We start from the raw sequence: 19,325 nt of genomic DNA, 5'->3' as shown, positions 1-19,325 counted from the left end.
TTCTGTACGGTACTAAAAAAAAATTTGATTATAAAAACATGTATCGTTACACAATGCATCTTGAAAGTATTCACAGCGATTCACTTTTCCACATTCCGTTACGTTACAGCCTTATTTCAAAATTGAATAAGGCTATATTTACACATTTCAAATTTCAATTTTAGAATTGATTTTAAAACATTGCTGTTTGTTTTTAAATCTTTACATGGACTGGCACCTCAATATATCTCGGACCTCATCCAAATTTACACTCCTGCGCACACTTTGAGGTCTGCGAGCCAGCTCCAGCTCGTGGTGCCCAAGACCAGACTTAAAACCAGGGGAGACATGGTCTTGTCTGTGTTAGAACTGCTCCCACAGTGGAGGGTTTTAAGTCTCGTCTTAAGACCCACTTTTATTCTTTGGCTTTTAACACTACGTGAGTTGTGTGGTCCTTTGTATTTTCTGTGTTTTTTATTTTGATTTCTATTTATTTTATTAATTGGTTTTACCGTTTAAAATCGATTTTAATCATATTTATTTTTATATTGGTTTTACTTGTTTATTCAGTCATTTGTGGAGCTAAGGATAATATTTGAATATTGTTTTTAATATTGTTGTGCAGCACTTTGGAAACATTCATACAAATGAAGTGGATTGGATTGGATTAAAAAAACACATTTGAAAAACACTTTAAGACCAATTTCTTGAAAAAAGACATCACTCTTGAATAGACACAGTAGTTAATACTATCATCAATGATAATTAAAAACTAAATGTGGGATATAAATATTAATGGCAGTATATTTGTTTTTATATAGTATATAATTGGTACAAAAGTTTAACACATGTACAAGGATATTTCACATGCCTTTTTGTGTATATAATTGAACAGTTTATGTTGTGTGTTAGAAAAATTGTTTCTAAGTTCTCACAAAAACTTTGTGTTACATTGAGTGCCTGGTGAGAAGCAAAATCTGTCTTTGGAACCTACCAAGAGCAAGTCTCGTAAAACTCCAGTGTAGGGGGGAAGCAAGATGAAGGTGTCAGAAAGATAGTGTCTGACCCAAGGACTACAACAGCGAAGAGGAAGCAGGACCAGAATCCCCTCCAGGCGACTTCCCTTTTTAACTGTTTTAAAAACGACTTCTTTGAACTGTTTTACGAACATCTCTTTGAATTATTTTACGAACCTCTTCTTTGAACTGTTTAACGATATTTTCTGTGAACTGTTTACACCAGGGGTAGGGAACCTATGGCTCTAGAGCCAGATGTGGCTCTTTTGATGAATGCATCTGGCTCTCGGATAACTCTGAGCTGACGTTGCTTAACACGATAAATAATGAATAATTCCACTTGTAATCACAGTGTTAAAAATAATGTTCAAAATATAAAACATTCTCATGCATTTTTAAGCCATCCATCCGTTTCTACCGCACCTGTTCAAGAAGTTGCGTTAATGGTAAGAAGTTATTTATTTATTATTGGTCAGTGTGGGGCTTGCCCTCCTGGGGGTTCTTCTGACCACCAAGCACCGACATGAGAGCCTGTTTTAGGGTTACAATATTGTTTCTTTTTTCAATAAGTCCCTCAGTTGCTTTCCGGCAATTGTATTTTTCTCTTTCGTTTTCGCTCGCGCTCTGGCTCCAGCTCCAGCCCCAGCCCCGTCTCTCCTCCTGGCTGCTGCTTATAACAGAGTGGCAGGTGATTAGATAACAAAGGCCCAGGTGGGCCGTCTACGCATCTGTCGCTGATTTAGAGGCCAGTCCTGGCACACCCCAGTTCACTGCAGGCCCACAGGCCACGCCCCCTCCACAGTTAGCTTCGGAATAACAATGTTATTACAAATAATAAGAGAGCTATTATACTCTAGAAATGTTGGTCTTACTTAAAAATGCACGCGTTTAGTTGTGTTCAGTGTTAAAAAATTTTTTTTATGGCTCTTACGGAAATACATTTTAAAATATTTGGCTTCTTGCCTCTCTCAGCCAAAAAGGTTCCCGACCCCTGGTTTACACTCTTGTCCCTTAGAAGCAGCGGTTGTCATGTGGTCAGAGAAAGTCCAAATAAAGGGGGAGAAATACAATCTTTCGCCAGAACGCGGGTGACACTGTAAAATGAACAGTGTTTATGTTGTGTGTTAGAATAATTATTTCTAAGTTCTCACAAAAACTTTGTGTTACATTGAGTGCCTGGTGAGAAGCAAAATCTGTCTTTGGAACCTACCAAGAGTAAGGCTCGTAAAACTCCAGTGTAGGGGGGAAGCAAGATGAAGGTGTCAGAAAGATATTGTCTGACCCAAGGACTACAACAGCGAAGAGGAAGCAGGACCAGAATCCCCTCCAGGCGACTTCCTTTTTTAACTGTTTTAAAAACGACTTCTTTGAACTGTTTTACGAACCTCTTCTTTGAACTGTTAACAATATTTTCTGCGAACTGTTTACACTCTCGTCCCTTAGAAGCAGCTGTTGTCATGTGGTCAGAGAAAGTCCAAATAAAGGGGGGGAAATACAATCTTTCGCCAGAGCGTGGGCAACACTGTAAGACAGGGGTGCCCATTACGTCGATCGCGAGCTACCAGTCGACCGCGGGGGGTGTGTCAGTCGATCTCCAGCCAGGCTTTTAAAAAAAATAGACCTAAAAATGAGTGATCATCAATCTTCACCAAGACGTCACTTAAATGACATTCACGGTACCGGAGGGTCTTGTGAGATGACGCTGGCTGCTGCAAGATCATTATTATGAAAATATGACCGAGAGGAAGGCGAGAAACACTTTTTATTTCAACAGACTCTCGCGCCGTCCCTTCCGTCAAAACTCTAAAGGCCGACTGCACATTTCCTATCTTCACAATAAAAGCCCTGCTTCATGCTGCCTGCGCTAACTAAATACAGAGTCTCGGAAAACTGGCGTGCACAAGCGATCCCTCAGAAAGCTGGCGTGCACATCACTTGTGCACGCCAGCTTTCCGAGACTCTTATTTTGTTAGCGCAGGCAGCATGAAGCAGGGCTTTTATTGTGAAGATAGGAAATGTGCAGTCGGCCTTTAGAGTTTTGACGGAAGGGACGGCGCGAAAGTCTGTTGAAATAAAAAGTGTTTCTCGCCTTCCTCTCTGTCATTTTTTCATAATAATGAACTGGCAGCAGCCAGCGTCATCTCACAAGACCCTCGGGTGCCGTGAATGTCAATCAAGCAAGCTACGGAATTTGCCGCCAATGTTTTTCTTGTAAAGTGTATGGAAGCTGGATGAATTAGATGCCAAAAACCAACCACTTTCATGTGGTATTGTGCAGAAAGGACAACTTTTTTTCTCCTCCATTTGAAAATGTGGGCGTTATCATCATTACTGTCTGATTCCAATCAATGCAAGTCATCAGAATCAGGTAATACACCAACTTATATTCTTGTCTTTGTGAAAGAAAGACATCTATATGTGTTACACATGCTTGTATTATCATTAAACACATTTAACTTTTTTACAAAAATGTCTCTTTCATAAATAAATAAATATAAATGATATATATAAATGAGGTAGATCCCCTCGAGTTGGTCAATTGAAAAGTAGCTCGCCTGCAGAAAAAGTGTGGGCACCCCTGCTGTAAGAAGTTACGGGTCGACACGTTTTCTCCTCATTTGAGCTAAATTTTATTCTGTCTCTGTTTAATTCTTTGCTTCTTGTCTTGTGTAATAGATGTCATCAGTGTTTGAACCTGACATCGTGTACAAAGTGTATTTACAATATGTTGTGCAAAGGAAATTTCATAATTTTTGGAAGCTCATCTTGTATTTGACATTGTTTATAGGTTTAGGCACAATAAGTGTTCAACTTCGGCCTAAAGCCTTTCAGTCTGCAACATTTTCAATTCATGAATGTAAAACTGTTTATTTTGTTGACCACTGACCAAAGAAATGAAAATAATAAACTAATTACACACAATACCCCATAAAACACTAATTTTTTTTCATGTGCAAATTTATAAAAAAAAAAAAAAAAAAAAAAGAACATAAGTATTTACAGCCTGTACTCAATACTTTGTTGATTCACCTTTGGCAGCAATTACCGCCTCAAGTCTTTTTGAATACGATGCCACAAGCTTGGCACACCTATATTTGGGCCCATTCCTCTCAAGCTCCATCAGGTTGGATGGGGATTCATCCAGGATGTCTCTGTACATTGTTGCATTCATATTTCCCTCTATCCTGACTAGCATCCCATTCCTGTCACTGGAAAAACACCCCCGCACCATGATGCCGCCATGACCTTGCTTTAATGTAGGGATGGTATTGGACTGGTTTACTCCAAAAATGATGCCTGGCATTCATGCCAAAGAGCTCCAACTTTGTCTCATCAGACCAGAGAATTTAGTTTCTCATGGTCGGAGAGTCTTTCAAGTGCATTTTGGCAAACATTTGACTAATTATTCTGTCTGAGCACTCTACCACACAGGCCTGATTGCTGGATTGCTGCAGAGATGGTTGTCTTTCTGGAAGGTTCTCCTCTCTCCATAAAGGAATGCTGTAGTCCTGACATCGGGTTCTTGGTCACTTCCCTGATTAGAGTAAGATGAATGCAGCGATGTACAGAGACATCCTGGATGAAAACCAACGCTCCCCATCCAACCTGATGTTGATTGAGAGGTGCTGGAAAGAGGAATGGGCGTAACTACCCAAAGATAGATGTGCCAAGCTTGTGGCATCGTGTTTAAAAAGACTTGAGGCTGTAATTGCCCCCAAAAGTACATCACCAAAGTATTGTACTAAGGCTGTAAATACTTATGTACATGTGATTTAATGAATACATTTTCAAAATGTGAAAAAAAAAAAAACAGATAAAAACTTTTCACATTGTCATTATGGGGTATTGTGTGTAGAATTTTGAGTATAAAAATGACTATTCCATTTTGGAATAAGTCTATAACGTAAAAAAATGGGAATACTTTCCGGATGCACTGTATATTTTTGGGGTTGAAAAAGATGGACAAACTGCACCTTTAAAGAACAGCTCCGCTTTTTTTATTCTCACGCAGCTAGAATAAAAAGTATGTTTCTGTTAGATCTAAGATGTGATGAACGGAGAGCGAGCAGATGTGGCTTCCTGGTACATGAGTATGGATTATTTTGGCTTCAGTGAAGAGCACCGCAAACTCCACTTAAGTTGCCAATTTGCATGATTTTCAACCTTTTTTTGGGGGGGGGAGGAAAGAACAACAGACTGGAGTGTGTTGTTAAACGCACACACTGAATGTGCGTGTAGGGTTGCAAAATTCCCGGAATATTCAAAGTTGGAAACTTTCCATGGGAAATAAATGGGAAAATGAATGGGAATAAACATTGAATGTGACATGCTAGATCTTGCAGCATAATTATTAGCTAAAACAACCTGATTTATTGCAAATTCAGTAGAGCAGGGGTGCCCATTACGTCGATCGCGAGCTACCAGTCGACCGCGGGGGGTGTGTCAGTCGATCTCCAGCCAGGCTTTTAAAAAAAATAGACCTAAAAATAAGTGATCATCAATCTTCACCAAGACGTCACTTAAATGACATTCACGGTACCGGAGGGTCTTGTGAGATGACGCTGGCTGCTGCAAGATCATTATTATGAAAATATGACCGAGAGGAAGGCGAGAAACACTTTTTATTTCAACAGACTCTCGCGCCGTACCTTCCGTCAAAACTCTAAAGGCCGACTGCACATTTCCTATCTTCACAATAAAAGCCCTGCTTCATGCTGCCTGCGCTAACTAAATACAGAGTCTCGGAAAACTGGCGTGCACAAGCGATCCCTCAGAAAGCTGGCGTGCACAAGAGACTCTTATTTTGTTAGCGCAGGCAGCATGAAGCAGGGCTTTTATTGTGAAGATAGGAAATGTGCAGTCGGCCTTTAGAGTTTTGACGGAAGGGACGGCGCGAAAGTCTGTTGAAATAAAAAGTGTTTCTCGCCTTCCTCTCTGTCATTTTTTCATAATAATGAACTGGCAGCAGCCAGCGTCATCTCACAAGACCCTCGGGTGCCGTGAATGTCAATCAAGCAAGCTACGGAATTTGCCGCCCATGTTTTTCTTGTAAAGTGTATGGAAGCTGGATGAATTAGATGCCAAAAACCAACCACTTTCATGTGGTATTGTACAGAAAGGACAACTTTTTTTCCTCCTCCATTTGAAAATGTGGGCGTTATCATCATTACTGTCTGATTCCAATCAATGCAAGTCATCAGAATCAGGTAATACACCAACTTATATTCTTGTCTTCGTGAAAGAAAGACATCTATATGTGTTACACATGCTTGTATTATCATTAAACACATTTAACTTGTTTACAAAAATGTCTCTTTCATAAATAAATAAATATAAATGATATATATAAATGAGGTAGATCCCCTCGAGTTGGTCAATTGAAAAGTAGCTCGCCTGCAGAAAAAGTGTGGGCACCCCTGGTCTAGAGTGTGCTGTTAGACGCACACAGTGAATGTGCGTCATATTTGTTTTTATATATATTTTTTTTATATTGGTTTTATATTTATTTATTTATTTTTTTTATTCAGTCATTGGTGGAGCATAATATTGTTTTTTTTGATATTGTTTTTAACATGGCTGTGCAGCACTTTGGAAACGTTATTGTTGTTTAAATGTGCTATATAAATAAAGTGGATTGGATTGGAGGGTTGCAAAATTCCGGGAATATTCAAAGTTGGAAACTTTCCATGGGAATTAACGTGAATAAATGGGAAAATGAATGGGAATAAACATTGAATGCGACATGCTAGATCTTGCAGCATGATTATTAGCTAAAACCTGACTTATTGCAAATTCAGTAGAATTTCAACCCTTCACTGTGCATTCCTCCATCACATGTGCAGTGCATTCTTCCATCACATGCACAGATAATTCCCAGCATGCTACACACTACAGCAGGGCTATTGAGGCCACACTAGTATTTGAGCCCAAGGACTTCATCCAGTCAGGTACATTTTGGGGTAAATATATTTGATCTATGGTATTTAAGTTTAATAGACATGTAATTGCTGGTTACTGTATGACTGTAGACTACTCCAGCAGACTTCCACTCAATCCAGCTAGCTGTTCCTGTACTTGTTAAATGATTTTGGGGCCGATATCACCACAGTCTCATAATGAACCAAAAATATTTCTCCGTTAGCCACAATGCTAATTTTCTCAATGGTAAATCCCATTCATTTATGCTAAAAACATTAGCGATCCCAATTGATCTTTTTTGTGACCTGTAAAGTTGAACGAGCAAATACTAAATCAAAAGGTGTAGTTTCCTCTGCCTTCTGTTCTGCTAGCCATTCTGTTGTCATCCAAGAATGTAGGTTATAGTTTGATTTAGCATGCAGATTGAGCCTATTTCAATTAATTTGTCCATCAGTGAAATATTTTTAAAGACTACTCCAATTGTTCAGCTGACTATTTATATCGGTGTGTGGCATACTTGCCAACCCTCACGGATTTTCCGGGAGACTCCTGAAATTCATCGCCCCTCCTGAAAATCTCCCGGGACAAATTTTCTCCCGAAAATCTCCCGAAACTCACGCGGAGCTAAAGGCCACGCCCCCTCCAGCTCCATGCGGACCAGAGTGAGGACAGCCTGTTTTCACGTCCCCTTTCCCACAATATTAACAACGTGTCTGCCCAATGATGTTATAACTGTTGAATGATCGAGGGCAAGTTCTTGGCTTCTTATGTGGGTTTATTGTTAGGCAGTTTCATTAACGTCCTCCCAGCGCGGTAACAACACACAACAACAGCAGTCACGTTCTCGTCTACCGTAAAGCAGTTTGTCTGACAGTGTTGTGACACTCTTAAACAGGACAATACTGCCATCTACTGTACATGCATATGGTTAGAAAAATAGTGAGAGAGAATAGAACCAGGATGGACAGTTCAACCCTTAACTCGACAATGAGTAGATGAGTGTTATGTGTGTGTATATGTGTAAATTAATGAACACTGAAATTCAAGTATTTCTATTTATATATATGTATATATATATATATATATATATATATATATATATATATATATATATATATATATATATATATATGAAATACTTGACTTGGTGAATTCAGCTGTAAATATACTCCTCCCCTCTTAACCACGCCCCCAACTACGCCCCTGACCACACCCCCCCCCCTCCCGAAATCGGAGGTCTCAAGGTTGGCAAGTATGGTGTGTGGCATTGCATTAGTGTTTTACAAGAATAAATAAATACAAACAGACTAATGCCACGTACACCGTATGATATGTGGAGTAGAGATGCACGGTTTGCGGTCTCATCCGCGGATAAACCGCGGGTCGGGCGGGTGACTATTTTATACACCGTGCTAGCAGCAAATCCCCCCCGTGCGTCGGTAAGGTGGGCGGGGTTGGTAGCGCGGGGGTGTAAAATATATTCAGGAAATGTCACGGATACAAAATATTCTGGGTATTTGTTGTGTTGCATTTATGTTGTGTTACTGTGAGGACGTTCTCCCGAAATGTGTTTTTCAATCTTGTTTGGTGTGGCTTCACAGCGTGGCGCATATTAGTAAGTGTTAAAGTTGTTTGTATCACAACCATCAGTGTACTCTGTATCACCCAGTCTGCCTTTCAATCTTGTACGTGTGATCGCGGAAGCTGCACACAACATGTTGCCGGACTAACAATCGGTTTGTACATGTTGTTGAAGGTGTCAGAGGCAATGGCTTCACAGCACGCCCATATTCTTGTCATCAGGATGAACGCCAATTAGATATTCACCAATTGGATATTCGCACGAACGTTAGCGGCTCCCATTGTCTTCATTACACTGCGAAACGGGTCTAAATAGCTCTGTGAGTGGTAAAGGTGGCCGACCTCTGATGTATTTCAGCGGGCAGGTGGCGGGCGGTTGCGGTTTAGATAAAATGTTTGGGTGGACGGCGGGTGGATGACGACTCTGGTGATGCAGTTGCGGATGATATAATTGTCTATCCGCGCATCTCTAGTGTGGAGACATTTCACCCCATCCAATGTAGGCGGAAAGGCTGTGTACATTTGCAAATACTGTGCAAAGAGCTACGTTGAAAATGCCACAGCATATAGACAAGTGCCCAATAATATATAATTATTGCAATTCCCCAATAATTCCCATGTACTCCCGTTAATTCCCATTGACGGTGTGCAACTTTGAATAATCCAAAAATGTTCAATATTTCCAAACTTCCCAAGCTTAGCTTCCCATGGTAAATTTCCGGAAACTTTCCGGAAACTTTCCACCCCTCAACGGGTGAATTTGTGAATTATAGTTATATAGCGCTTTTCTCTTCTTACATAGTGAAACCCAATATCTAAGTTACATTTTTAAACCAGTGTGGGTGGCACTGGGAGCAGGTGGGTAAAGTGTCTTGCCCAAGGACACAACGGCAGTGACTAGGATGGCGGAAGCGGGGATCGAACCTGGAACCCTCAAGTTGCTGGCAAGGCCACTCTACCAACCGAGCTGCCTCGGGACGTTTTATAAACAGCAGTTGGTTGACCAGGCACATTTTGTGAAAACAGAAACATATAAAACATGAAAAAAGGAATCTTTCTCTCACCCCTTTGCAAATGGAAACCGCCTCCTTGGACAGGGCCTTCGGGTAGGACACGTTGTGCTCCATAATGGACTGGAACAACTCGTCTTCATCCTCTCCGTCAAAAGGAGGCTGAGGACACAAGACAGCAATGTCGGTGAGACTTTGAGCGTCATCCATTATCGCACCCTCAGACCACAAATAGCTTTTTGTTACATAGCACCACAAAGGGATCGAACAGGGAACTGTATGAGTTATGGGCATTTTACATATTTCTTTTTGTTTTTCCCCCGGATGTGAAAATACAGTGCCAGTCAAAACATTTGGACACACACTGTTCCATGTTACTAAATGAGAAGGTGGGTCCCACTTTTGTCTGATAATTTTATTAGCGTCAGGCTTGCCTCTGACAGTTTGACTATGTTGTAGTTTTTGTCTTTGTCTCCTCTGTGTGTGTAGTGTTTCCTGTCAGCGCTCTTATTTTGTTGGTTTCCTGTCTTTCTCCCTGAGTGCTGTGTTCCCCCTCAGCTGCGGCTGAATGGTGCCTGGCCACACCTGGTGTCAATCAGTCCGCTCCCGCTGTATTTAGACCTGTCTTCCCATCCAGTCACTGCTGGATTATTGTATTGCATGTCGCACTTGTCATTGCTACCTGTCGTGTCTTATCTTGTCGTGTCAATGGAGCGTTGCGGTAAGCTATGTTTGATAGCGTTTTTTTTAGCTTACTGTCTTTTGTTCCCTGCTTCCAGTTTGTTTTCTAAGTACAAGTACGACTTCTGTTTTCCGTGCGAAAGTTCCTTTTTGTTTTCTATCTCCCATGCTAGCTCTTTTAGTTTGTTATCCGCCCACGTGTGTGCTTTTTGTCTGGTTTTGTTCTAGTATTTTATATTAAAACCATGTTTCCTTATTCAATGCCTGCCTCTGTCTCTGCATCTTGGGGTTCGTCAACAACTAACTGTGACGATTAGTGTGTATTATGGTCACATTTTACTCACTCTGTTCATAGTAGAGTCGTAATGGGCATAATGGGAGAAAAGTTCTGTGTGTGTGTGTATTCTTGTATTACTACCCTTCTTGAGACATCAATTAGGAAAAGTACCTTCCATATGAGGACCGGTGAACAAGTTAGGACCGAAATCACGGTCCCAATAAGGACAACCATTGCATCTAATAGAGCAGTGGTTCTCAACCTTTTTTCAGTGATGTACCCCCTGTGAACATTTTTTTTTAAATTCAAGTACCCCCTAATCAGAGCAAGGCATTTTTGGTTGAAAAAAAGAGATAACGAAGTAAAATACTGCACTATGTCATCAGTTTCTGATTTATTAAATTGTATAACAGCGCAAAATATTGCTCATTTGTAGTGGTCTTTCTTGAACTATTTGGAAAAAAATATATAAAAACAACTAAAAACTTGTTGAAAAATAAACAAGTGATTCAATTATAAATAAAGATTTCTACACATAGAAGTAATCATCAACTTAAAGAGCCCTCTTAGAGATCCATCTGGAATCATGAACTTAATTCTAAACATTTCTTCACAAATAAATAAATCTTTAACATCAATATTTATGGAACATGTCCACAAAAATAATCTAGCTGTCAACACTGAATATTGCATTGTTGTATTTCTTTTCACAGTTTATGAACTTACATTCATATTTTGTTGAAGTATTATTCAATAAATACATTCATAAAGGATTTTTGAATTGTTGCTATTTTTAGAATATTTAAAAAAAATCTCACGTACCCCTTGGCATACCTTCAAGTACCCCCAGGGGTAAGCGTACCCCCATTTGAGAACCACTGTAATAGAGAAAGTCTCATTTGCACCCCTAGTGGTGAAATCTATCAAAATTAGGGTGGTGCCAAACAAGAGAGAATTTTTCAAATTGACTGTGTCGGTTTTAAAAGTGCTTCCCCTCTGGTCAACATATGAAATAACAGTCTGTGTAATGAACATTTACAAAATGTTTCTGTGTAAATAAGTAATTTCACAAAAAATATATATGCTGCTTAAAGTCCGGTGCGGCTAATATATCTTTATCTTCTATAATTAGTCTGGTAAATACGGTTACTGCGACGAGTTTAGCACCCATGCTATTGTTTTGCTTGGATTACGGTAAGATCATCAGGACTCCTCTTCCTCCTATCCAGGAGATCGCAAAAAGCCGCTGCCTGACCAGGGCTCAGAAAATCTGCAAAGACTCCTCCCACTCCCACCAAGGACTGTTTTCACTGCTGGACTCTAGAAAGAGGTTCCGCATCCTCCGAAGCAGAACCTCCAGGTTCTGTAACAGCTTCTTCCCGCTGGCCGTAAGGCCTCTTGAATGCATCATAATTAAATAATCCCCTCAACTCGCTGGAATAAAAATGACAATATAACATACATCCATAAACGTGGACACATGTGAAAAAGTGCAATATATTTATCTGTACAGTAATATATTTATTTATATATATTTATTTATTTTATATATGTATACATATTTATGTATTATTTATATATATTTATTTAATTATATATGGACCGTATTGCCTTTTTTTAACCCTGCACTACCATGAATTTATGAAACCAAATTTCGTTCTTATCTGTGCTGTAAAGTTCAAATTTGAATGACAATAAAAAGGAAGTCTAAGTCTAAATGGGTAAATGCTTAGAAAGAAAGTTTCTGTTGTCTGCTTCAGGAGTTAGCACAAGAGTTGTGTTGTTACCATAATAAAGTGTTGAGATATTGTTACAGGTTGCTGGTTTGTTTAAACAAGAAACTCCCATAAAATTGTTGTTGTTTTTTTTAATGTATATTGTTTGCACTGCAAACACTGAAATCTAAGTAAGATTAAATATCTCAAATAAAGCTGATATTTGCTTAATTTCTGTCTGATTAGATAATTCTTCTCACTCAGCAGATTTTATGTTAGAGTGTTTTACTTGTTTTAAGGGTTTTGGTCCTAAATGATTTCAGTAGGATATTACAGCTTGTTGCTGTGATTTGATGACCTATATTGAGTAAAACATGCTTAAAACTAGAATATCAAGTGTTGCAAAGCTGTGTCATTAACACTCACAAGTATAAAACTACTTTTTTAATGTAATAATTTCTTACTTCTGTCATGTCTGTGATCATGTTTTGGTTTAAGTCATTGTGTTTGACCTTTGGACTCTTTAAAGGCCTACTGAAATGAGATGTTCTTATTCAAACGGGGATAGCAGGTCCATTCTATGTGTCATACTTGATCATTCCGCGATATTGCCATAGTTTTGCGGAAAGGATTTAGTAGAGAACATCCACGATAAAGTTCGCAACTTTTGGTGGCTAATAAAATAGCCTTGCCTGTACAGGAAGTAGCAGACGATGTGCGCGTGATGTCACGGGTTGTGGAGCTCCTCACATTGTTTACAATCATGGCCACCAGCAGCTAGAGTGATTCGGAACGAGAAAGCGACGATTTCCCCATTAATTTGAGCGAGGATGAAAGATTTGTGGATGAGGAAAGTTAGAGTGAAGGACTACAAAAAAAGGCGAGGGCAGTGGGAATGATTCAGATGTTATGAGACACATTTACTAGGATAATTCTGGAAAATCCCCTATCTGCTTATTGTGTTACTAGTGTTTTAGTGAGATGATATGGTACCGGACGGGTGTGGTGACCGCCAGTGTCTCTGAGGGAAACCGCATTTCTCGACGAGGCGAAACAAAGGCAGCCATTGGGGCCAGGCTGAGCTTTTTTCCCCCCTCCTCCACGGTGGAAGCATCCCACGTTCGGGGGCGGCCGGTCGGAGGAGGCAAGAGCGTCGGCAGCTGCCTCTTCGACAGGTGCAAGAGGAATGACGCATGCTATCTGCTCATGTCTACGGTAAGAGCTGACTTATTACCTCAATTTTCTCACCGAAACCTGCCGTTTGACATGTGGTAGGGAACCATGTTCGCTTGATCGCTCAGTTCCGTAGTAAAGCTTCACCGTCATCTTTCGGGAATGTAAACAAGGAAACACCGGCTGTGTTTGTGTTGCTGAAGGCGGCCGCAATACACCGCTTCCCACCTACGTCTTTCTTCTTTGACGTCTCCATTATTAATTGAACAAATTGCAAAAGATTCAGCAACACAGATATCCAGAATACTGTGTAATCATGCGATTAAAGCAGACGACTTATAGCTGGGATCGGGGCTGGAAAAACATGTCCGCTACAATCCGTGACGTCACGTGCACGCGTCATCATACGCGTCATAATACCGCAACGTTTTCAACAGCATACTTCTCGCGAAATTTAAAATGGCAATTTAGTAAAGTAAAAAGGCCGTATTGGCATGTGTTGCAATGTTAATATTTCATCATTGATATATAAACTATCAGACTGTGTGGTCGCTAGTAGTGGCTTTCAGTAGGCCTTTAAGTTCCAGTTTTTTTTCACTCCCTTGTTTTGTTTTCATGGTTACCCATTAGTTTCACCTGTTGCTCATTTGGACACACGCACCTGTGTAATCATGTAACTGTTATTTAAGCCTGTCTTTTTCTGTTGGTCGATCTGGCGTCATTGTGTTCTTCTCATGCTCTGTCCATGCCGGTTTTTTCATGCCAAAGTCCTTGCTACCCATGTCCAGCCATAGTAAGTGTTGTTTGCGTTATGTTCATAGTTTGTTAAAGTTATTTTTTTTTCTTTATCCAAATTGTGCCTCCGCTGCGAGCGCTTTTTGTTTGTACCTTTTTTAGAAGATTAAATCACAATTATACCTGCACGCCATATTTCGAGTTGGCTGTCTGCCTTCCTGGGAGAACGACCCCGCAGCAAGCTGCGACGCCCCCCATCCTGACAACTTCAAGCATGAAAAAAAATCATGATGCCGAGCGCATATCATTATGTCAAGATAATGGCACTAGCGTTTACTTAATTTAAGAATATTTTTCAACATATTGAGCGAAAAGGTCTAATTTTTTTTCTACCAATAAAAGTGCACTTGTTATTAGTGAGAATGTACTTATTTTAAAGGCCTACTGAAAGCCACTACTAGCGACCACACAGTCTGATAGTTTATATATCAATGATGAAATATTAACATTGCAACACATGCCAATACGGCCTTTTTAGTTTACTAAATTGCACAGTAATTTGGAAATCTGTGTTGCTGAACCTTTTGCAATTTTTCAATTAACAATGGAGACGTCAAAGAAGAACGCTGTTGGTGGAAAGCGGTGGATTGCAGCTGCCTTTAGCACCGAAACACAGCCGGTGTTTCTTTGTTTGTTGTGAAGCTTTAACACAGAGCGGTCAAGCGAACATGTTTCTCTACGTCACCCAGCAAGTTATGGATGGAAAAATTGTGATTATTAAGTCAGCCCTTATCAGAGACTTCAGTGAATTATGGAACCTCCTCCTGCAGCTCAAAAAGGCAGCTGTGATCTTGGCTCCTCGGCTTATCTCAGAGACACTGGCGTTCACCGCAGCCATCCGACTTTCAGGTATGACTTTACAATCTCACTAAAACACTAATAAAACAATAAGCTGATAAGGGATCTTCCAGAATTATCCTAGTAAATAAATGATAAATGGGTTGTACTTGTATAGCGCTTTTCTACCTTCAAGGTACTCAAAGCGCTTTGACACTACTTCCACATTTACCCATTCACACACACATTCACACACTGATGGAGGGAGCTGCCATGCAAGGCGCCAACCAGCACCCATCAGGAGCAAGGGTGAAGTGTCTTGCTCAGGACACAACGGACGTGACGAGGTTGGTTCTAGGTGGGATTTGAACCAGTGACCCTCGGGTTGCGCACGGCCACTCTCCCACTGCGCCACGCCGTCCCGATGTGTCTAATTAAATGTGTCTAATTACATCTGAAACGGTTTAACTGCCGCCGCCTTCTCTATTTTTTTTGCTTCACTCTAACTTTCCTCATCCACAAATCTTTCTTCCTGGCTCAAATTAATGGGGAAATTGTCGCTTTCTCGGTCCGAATAGCTCTTGCTGCTGGAGGCTATGATTATAAACAATGTGAGGATGTGAGGAGCCCTATAACCCGTGACGTCACGCGCGCATCGTCTGCTACTTCCGGTAAAGGCAAAGCTTTTTTATTAGCGACCAAAAGTTGCAAACTTTATCGTCGATGTTCTCTACTAAATCCTTTCAGCAAAAATATGGCAATATCGCGAAATGATCAAGTATGACACATAGAATGGACCTGCTATCCCCGTTTAAATAAGAACATCTCATTTCAGTAGGCCTTTATGGTATTTTTGGGGTTCGTTGAGGTTAGTTAATTTTACTTGTTTTGTTAAGCCTTGACAAGCCGAATCGTCTTTTTCTACTGGCAGATAATTTTGCTTGGATCAAATAAAACACCCCTCGTTTTTGTATTTTCTTTTCTTTTTTTTTGAACACTGACTTTTTGCAGGGTGTTATTTATGTGTAGACTCTTCGTTAAAAAGACGTATTTCATGAAACCAGTCCGTGTAGCATTAAAAGGAAATAAGAAAATAAGGGACAGAAGTGCATTTTGCAGTCAAATGTACAACATTCTGCAACAAAGTCCTTGCGGTGAAAACAAGTGGATGACCCAGCTTTTTTCCTCTCTTGCCGGGTGGCTATCATCAGTAACTCTAATGCGGGTGTTGTGACAGGGCGGAAAATGAATTATTTGTCATTTACACTCCAGTAGGCCTGCCAGAGATAGGCTGTCTGCGTCATGACTCATGACCTCTTTACCTGGTTTCCCACCAGCCAGCATAGGAGCGTCCCAGGAAACAACTCATGTTCTTTGGATGCTACAAATGTTGAGTGCATCTGTGGAAGTATTTGTGTGTATGCATGCAACTCACCTGTCCCGCTAACATTTCATATAGCAGTACTCCATACGCCCACCAGTCCACAGAACGCCCATACGGCTGGTAAGCAATAATCTGTGGAAAAAGGAGGAATAAAAGAACTCAGATTACAACCGAATGGTCATAAATTACAGTACATGTTCATTTAAAAGCATGCAGTTATGATGAATGTTGTCTTTTATGACTTCTTGTCATGATCCATGTCCCGGATCATGTTTTGTTACGTTCTGTTACAAACCCCGTTTTCATATGAGTTGGGAAATTGCGTAAGATGTAAATATAAACGGAATACAATGATTTGCAAATCATTTTCAACCCATATTCAGTTGAATATGCTACAAAGACAACATATTTGATGTTCAAACTGATAATCATTAACTTTATAATTTGATGCCGGCAACACATGACAATGAAGTTGGTAAAAGGTGGCAATAAATACTGATAAAGTTGAGGAATGCTCATCAAACACTTATATGGAACATTCCACAAGTGTGCAGGCCAAATGGGAACAGGTGGGTGCCATGATTGGGTATAAAAACAGCTTCCCAAAAAAATGCTCAGTCTTTCACAAGAAAGGATGGGGCGAGGTACACCCCTTTGTCCACAACCGTGTGAGCAAATAGTCAAACAGTTTAAGAACAACGGTTCTCAAAGTGCAATTGCAAGAAATTTAAGGATTTCAACATCTACGCTCCATAATATCATCAAAAGGTTAAAAGAATCTGGAGAAATCACTCCAGAAACCAACATTGAATGACCGTAACCTTTCGATCCCTCAGACGGCACTGTATCACAAACCGACATCAATCTCTAAAGGATATCACCACATGGGCTCAGGAATACTTCAGAAAACCATTGTCACTAAATAGTTAGTCGCAACATGTGAAAGTGCAAATCAAAGCTCGACTATGCAAAGCGAAAGCCATTTATCAACAACATCCAGAAACGCCGCCGGCTTCTATGAACCCGAGATCATCTAAGATCGACTGATGCAAAGTGGAAAAAGTGTTCTGTGGTCTAACGAGTCCATCCATCCATCCATCCATCATCTTCCGCTTATCCAAGGTCGGGTCGCGGGGGCAACAGCCTAAGCAGAGAAACCCAGACTTCCCTCTCCCCAGCCACTTCGTCTAGCTCTTCCCGGGGGATCCCGAGGCATTCCCAGGCCAGCCGGGAGACATAGTCTTCCCAACGTGTCCTGGGTCTTCCCCGTGGCCTCCTACCGGTTGGACGTGCCCTAAACACCTCCCTAGGGAGGCGTTCGGGTGGCATCCTGACCAGATGCCCGAACCACCTCATCTGGCTCCTCTCCATGTGGAGGAGCAGCGGCTTTACTTTGAGTTCCTCCCGGATGACAGAGCTTCTCACCCTATCTCTAAGGGAGAGACCCGCCACGCGGCGGAGGAAACTCATTTCGGTTCGCAGCCGAGTGTGAAGCGACCGGAATGAGAATCAGCACCTCCAAGTCCGAGTCCATGGTTCTCGCCCGGAAAAGGGTGGAATGCCATCTCCGGGTTGGGGAGGAGACCCTGCCCCAAGTGGAGGAGTTCAAGTACCTAGGAGTCTTGTTCACGAGTGAGGGAAGAGTGGATCGTGAGATCGACAGGCGGATCGGTGCGGCGTCTTCAGTAATGCGGACGTTTTACCGATCCGTTGTGGTGAAGAAGGAGCTGAGCCGGAAGGCAAAGCTCTCAATTTACCGGTCGATCTACGTTCCCATCCTCACCTATGGTCATGAGCTTTGGGTCATGACCGAAAGGATAACATCACGGGTACAAGCGGCCAAAATGAGGTCTAACGAGTCCACATTTTAAATTGTTTTTAGATATATTCAACATTATGTCATCTGGACCAAAGGGAAAGCGAACCAAAGTTCAAAAGCCAGCATGTGTGATGGTATGGGGGTGCATTAGTGCCCAAGGCATGGGTAACTTACACATCTGTGAAGACACCATTAATGCTGAAAGGTACATACAGGTTTTGGAACAACATACGCTGCCATCTAAGCGCCGTCTTTTTAATGGGCGCCCCTGCTTATTTCAGCAAGACAATGCAAAGCCACATTCAGCACGTGTTACAACAGCGTGGCTTCGTAAAAAAAGAGTACAGGTACTTTCCTGGCCCGCCTGCAGTCCAGACCTGTCTCCCATCAAAAATGTGTGGCGCATTATGAATTGTAAAATACGACAGCGGAGACCCCCGGACTCTTGAACGACTGAAGCTCTACACTCCCACTCCCATCCTTGCACGCTACACCACTACAACAAAGATGACGGGGAGAAGACGCTGCCGAAGGTGAGCCACGTAAATAAGAACTCCTGAAGCGACTTTAAAATGATCTGTAAAACAATCTATGCAACATTTTGACCAAAGAACTACCATTACATGTTATGTAGACCACAAGGAAGTCTTTTACATTTAGAAACAATTCTTAATAAAACCCCTTTAATGCGACTTTTGTATTGAAAAAAGACCTGACTAGACCCGCTCGTCCTGCAGTGCGCCTTTTAATCCGGTGTGCCCTATACGGTAAGTCCTAAAATCCATCTCAGTGGAAAAACATTTTTAGGATCACCTCCGAACATCCTTGCTGAGTAACTTCTGACCTTTACAACGAAAGGACATTCCTTCAGGATACAAACACACACACACACTCAAAAGTGGATGCATAATTCATGCATCTACACACATGTATCCATATATTTATGCTGCACACACACACACACACACACACACACAATCTTGTATTTGTTACCTTCTTGAGAACTCTGAAAAATGCCTACCTCTGGTATTGTGAAAAACGGAACATTTGTGCAGTATTATGATAAAAGTTGGAATTGTACTCCATAACAGCGTAGAATTTTGGCCATTTTATGAAAAGAATCATAATTTTACTCAACAAAAGTCACAATTTTATAAGAAAACTTTTACATTTTTAAGCAATATATTACAACCTTTGCA

General features: G+C 41.0%; 1 protein-coding gene across 2 annotated transcripts in view; it reads right to left on the bottom strand.

Annotated features, from left to right (window-relative positions):
* prkcaa (protein kinase C, alpha, a) overlaps nucleotides 1-19,325 on the bottom strand; it is a 522,844-nt gene that overhangs the window by 96,496 nt on the left and 407,023 nt on the right. For both annotated transcript variants that reach the window (XM_061880341.1, XM_061880342.1), the window contains exons 15-16: nucleotides 16,359-16,439; nucleotides 9,560-9,667 (exon numbers count right to left, since the gene is read on the bottom strand). In XM_061880341.1, the coding sequence (XP_061736325.1) occupies nucleotides 9,560-9,667; nucleotides 16,359-16,439 (189 nt within the window). The remainder of the gene's footprint in view (nucleotides 1-9,559; nucleotides 9,668-16,358; nucleotides 16,440-19,325) is intronic.

Source organism: Nerophis ophidion, linkage group LG20 (assembly GCF_033978795.1).
Source record: "Nerophis ophidion isolate RoL-2023_Sa linkage group LG20, RoL_Noph_v1.0, whole genome shotgun sequence".
NCBI lineage: Eukaryota > Metazoa > Chordata > Actinopteri > Syngnathiformes > Syngnathidae > Nerophis > Nerophis ophidion.
Note: the sequence above shows the minus strand (reverse complement) of the source record. Positions and strands in the feature narration are given on the sequence as shown.